This window comes from Babylonia areolata, chromosome 34 (assembly GCF_041734735.1).
Source record: "Babylonia areolata isolate BAREFJ2019XMU chromosome 34, ASM4173473v1, whole genome shotgun sequence".
Lineage (NCBI taxonomy): Eukaryota > Metazoa > Mollusca > Gastropoda > Neogastropoda > Buccinidae > Babylonia > Babylonia areolata.
The window spans coordinates 2,483,668-2,486,647 of NC_134909.1; the positions used below are offsets into that span (position 1 = coordinate 2,483,668).

The following is a 2,980-nucleotide window of genomic DNA, read 5'->3' on the forward strand; positions in this document are numbered from 1 at the left end:
GACAGGGGTGTAGGAAAAGGAAGACAGAGAGAGGGAGGGAAGGAGGGAGAGAAGAGAGAGAGGAGAAAGAGTGAGAGAGTGAGAGAGGAGAGGAAAGGGAGAGAAAGAAAGGGAGAGGAGGGAGAGGGAGGGAGAATGAGTGGGAGAGGAGAGAGAGGAAAGGGAGAGAAAGAAAGGGAGAGGAGGGAGAGGGAGGGAGAATGAGTGGGAGAGAGACAGGGGTGTAGGAAAAGGAAGACAGAGAGAGGGAGGGAGGGAGAGAGAGAAGGGTCGGGAGGGAGGGAGGGAGACAGAGAGAGAGTGAGGGAGAGAGAGAGAGTGGGGAGAACGGAGCAGAGAGAGAGAGGGAGAGCGAGCGAGAGAGAGAGAGAGAGGGAGGGAGAGAGGAAAGAGAGAGGGATAGAAAGATGGAGAGAGAGGGCGGAGGTTCAGGTTCAGGTTCAGATTCAGATTCAGATTCAGATTGTTTAATGTACATTGGCAGACTTACACGTAAGGCATGAAGGGGGGTGGGGGGGAATAGGAAGAGATTTGGAGTTGGTAATGAATTAAGATGTCAAAACTTGTTGGCACTAAAAGTTGTTCTCTAAATTCCACCACCCAGATTGTTTATGAACGTTGGTTCTGAAGATGAAATAACCAAAGGTATTGTCAAGTAACGTCGGTTCTGAAGACACCTTGACCAAAATTATTGTCAAAAGTTGGTTTTACCTTGGGCCAAGTTCCTTGTCAATAAACATTCGTTTTAAAGACACCTGGCCAAAATCATTGTCAATAAGCGTTGGCTTTGAAGATACTAAGCCAAAATGGTTGTTAATAAGCGATGGATTTGAAGATACCTTGGCAAAATTCGTTTTCAGTAGATTTTGTCTTTGAAGACAGATCGATGAAAATAGCCATCAGCCTCTTCGGATTTTAATATACCTTGACCAAAATTCGTTGTTGATAAACGTTGGTTTTTAGGATACTCTGGCAAAAATCATTGTCAATAAACGTTGTATTTCAAGACATCTTGGCCAAAATCCTTGTCAATGGGCGTTGACTCAAGATTCTTTGGCCAAATCTTTGTCAATGAAAGTTGTTTTTAGCTACCTAGGGCTAAAATCGGCGTAAAAAATTGGGCTTTAATATACCTTCACCAAACACGTTGGTTTTAAAGATACATTGGTCAAAAACGTTGTCAATAATAGTTGGTTTTTAGATACCATGGGCTAATGGCAATACACGTTGGAATTTAATTTACCTTCTACAAAATAGTTTCAGAAGAAAAAACATTGGATTTCAAGACACCTTGGCCAAATGGTTGTTAACTGACGTTGGTTTTCAGGATTCCTCTGCCAAGATCTTTATCAATAAACGTTGGTTTTGAAGATACCTTTGCCTAGATCGTTGTCAGTAAACGATTGTTTTGAAGATGCACTGGCAAAAATCGTTGTAAAAAAAATGTTGGATTTCAAGATACCTTGGCCGAAATCGTTGTCAAGTTTTTGGAGATACACTGGCCAAACTCGTTGTCAGTAAACGCTTGACTTCAAGATACCTTGGCCAAAAAGGCTGTCAATGGACGTTGGCATTGAAGACAGACTGATGAAAATGGCCATGAGTCACGCTTCGACTGTCATGTAGGTCAGGTTTTGACAGGTATATGACAGTCAGTCGTGTCTGACTGTGACCACCAGAACAACAGAGGAGGCAACTGATGTCCTGACTATTTGGGCTTGAATTTGATTATAGTGGAGAGTGTCTTGCCCAAGTTATACCCCCCACTCTCTCGGCCAAGAGTGTTTTGGGACAGTCAGCGTTGGGATGGTCGACAAAGGCCAACTAGCCCACGACAGGAACGTCTGGGGAGAGGACAGATGCTGACGGGCGGAATCAATGGGGATGTCACCCCGTTCCCCTGCAAGTCTGCCTCACGTCAAACCACAATCACCCAATTAGCTCGTTCAGTCCTCACAATGAGGAACTGGTTTGTGATTGGCTGATGACACCTTAACAGCCACCACCCCCACCCTCACCCCACCTCACACACACACACACACCTCCCGCTCTCCTGACAGAGAGGTGCCTCCAGGCTGGGAAATTCTTTGGTTTGGTTTGAAGAAAAAAAGAAAGAAAATGAAACAAATATCTAATCTTAGGCGTAACGAAGATGTGTGGGCGGAAAAGAGATGGCAGTTGAAAGAGGGCGCGGCGTGTGAAAGGGTGCGGGGATGGGGAAGGACCCAGAACGGCATAGACTAGACACGGCGGTAGTAAAGACGACATCAGCATAGACACGAAAAGCGCCCGGCACAAATCTTGTTTGCCCATTGTTGGCACAGAGGTCGGTCTTTCTCTTCCTCACCACGGGACACCGTCCTCCCCTTTCCACGCCCTCAGGCCGCCAAGTTCTCCTCCGTTTCCTTTGACCCGGGCTTGCCACGCTGTGTGTCGGGAGTGCTCGCCCCTTTCCCTGACACTGGTGCTGTCTTTTGACACGAATCTTCCCCATCCTCCTGCCCGTCACCCACAACTCTCCCCCCCGCCCCCCACCTCACCTCCACACCGCCACCCACCCCAGCAAACGCCGTGTCTTTTCAAGGGAATCTTCCCCTCCACCTCCCCCTCCAAACACCGATGAGACAAAAGTCTTTAAATGTCTTTAAAGTGCTGTGTCTTTTCACAGGAATCTTCCCTCCCCTCCAAACTACTCACAATGCACATTTTCTGACTGGCTTACTTCCCGGGGATGGGGCGGGTATGGGGGGAGGAAGGGGTCACAAAATCTCTGACAAATGATGCCCCCCCCCCCCCCCCCCCCCCTCACCCCCCAAAAAAAAACACAAAAAAACCACACACACACAGAAACCCAACCAAACAAACACACACACACAAAAAAAAACCCAACTGCGCTGTGAAAGGATGGCCGACCAGTCACTTCACACACACACACTTCTGGATGAAGGACGATCCGATTTATGGCCCTGGCAGAATAACA

The 2,980-nt window shown here is 47.5% G+C and overlaps 1 protein-coding gene across 1 annotated transcript in view; it reads left to right on the plus strand.

The window, feature by feature from the left end:
• The window catches only part of LOC143277358 (uncharacterized), a gene marked incomplete at its 5' end in the record, with an annotated part of 7,722 nt that extends 5,244 nt beyond the window's left edge, over nt 1–2,478 (plus strand). The window contains one exon of the mRNA XM_076582143.1: nt 2,325–2,478. Within this exon, the coding sequence (XP_076438258.1) occupies nt 2,325–2,478 (154 nt within the window). The remainder of the gene's footprint in view (nt 1–2,324) is intronic.
• Between the last annotated feature and the right edge of the window lie 502 nt (nt 2,479–2,980).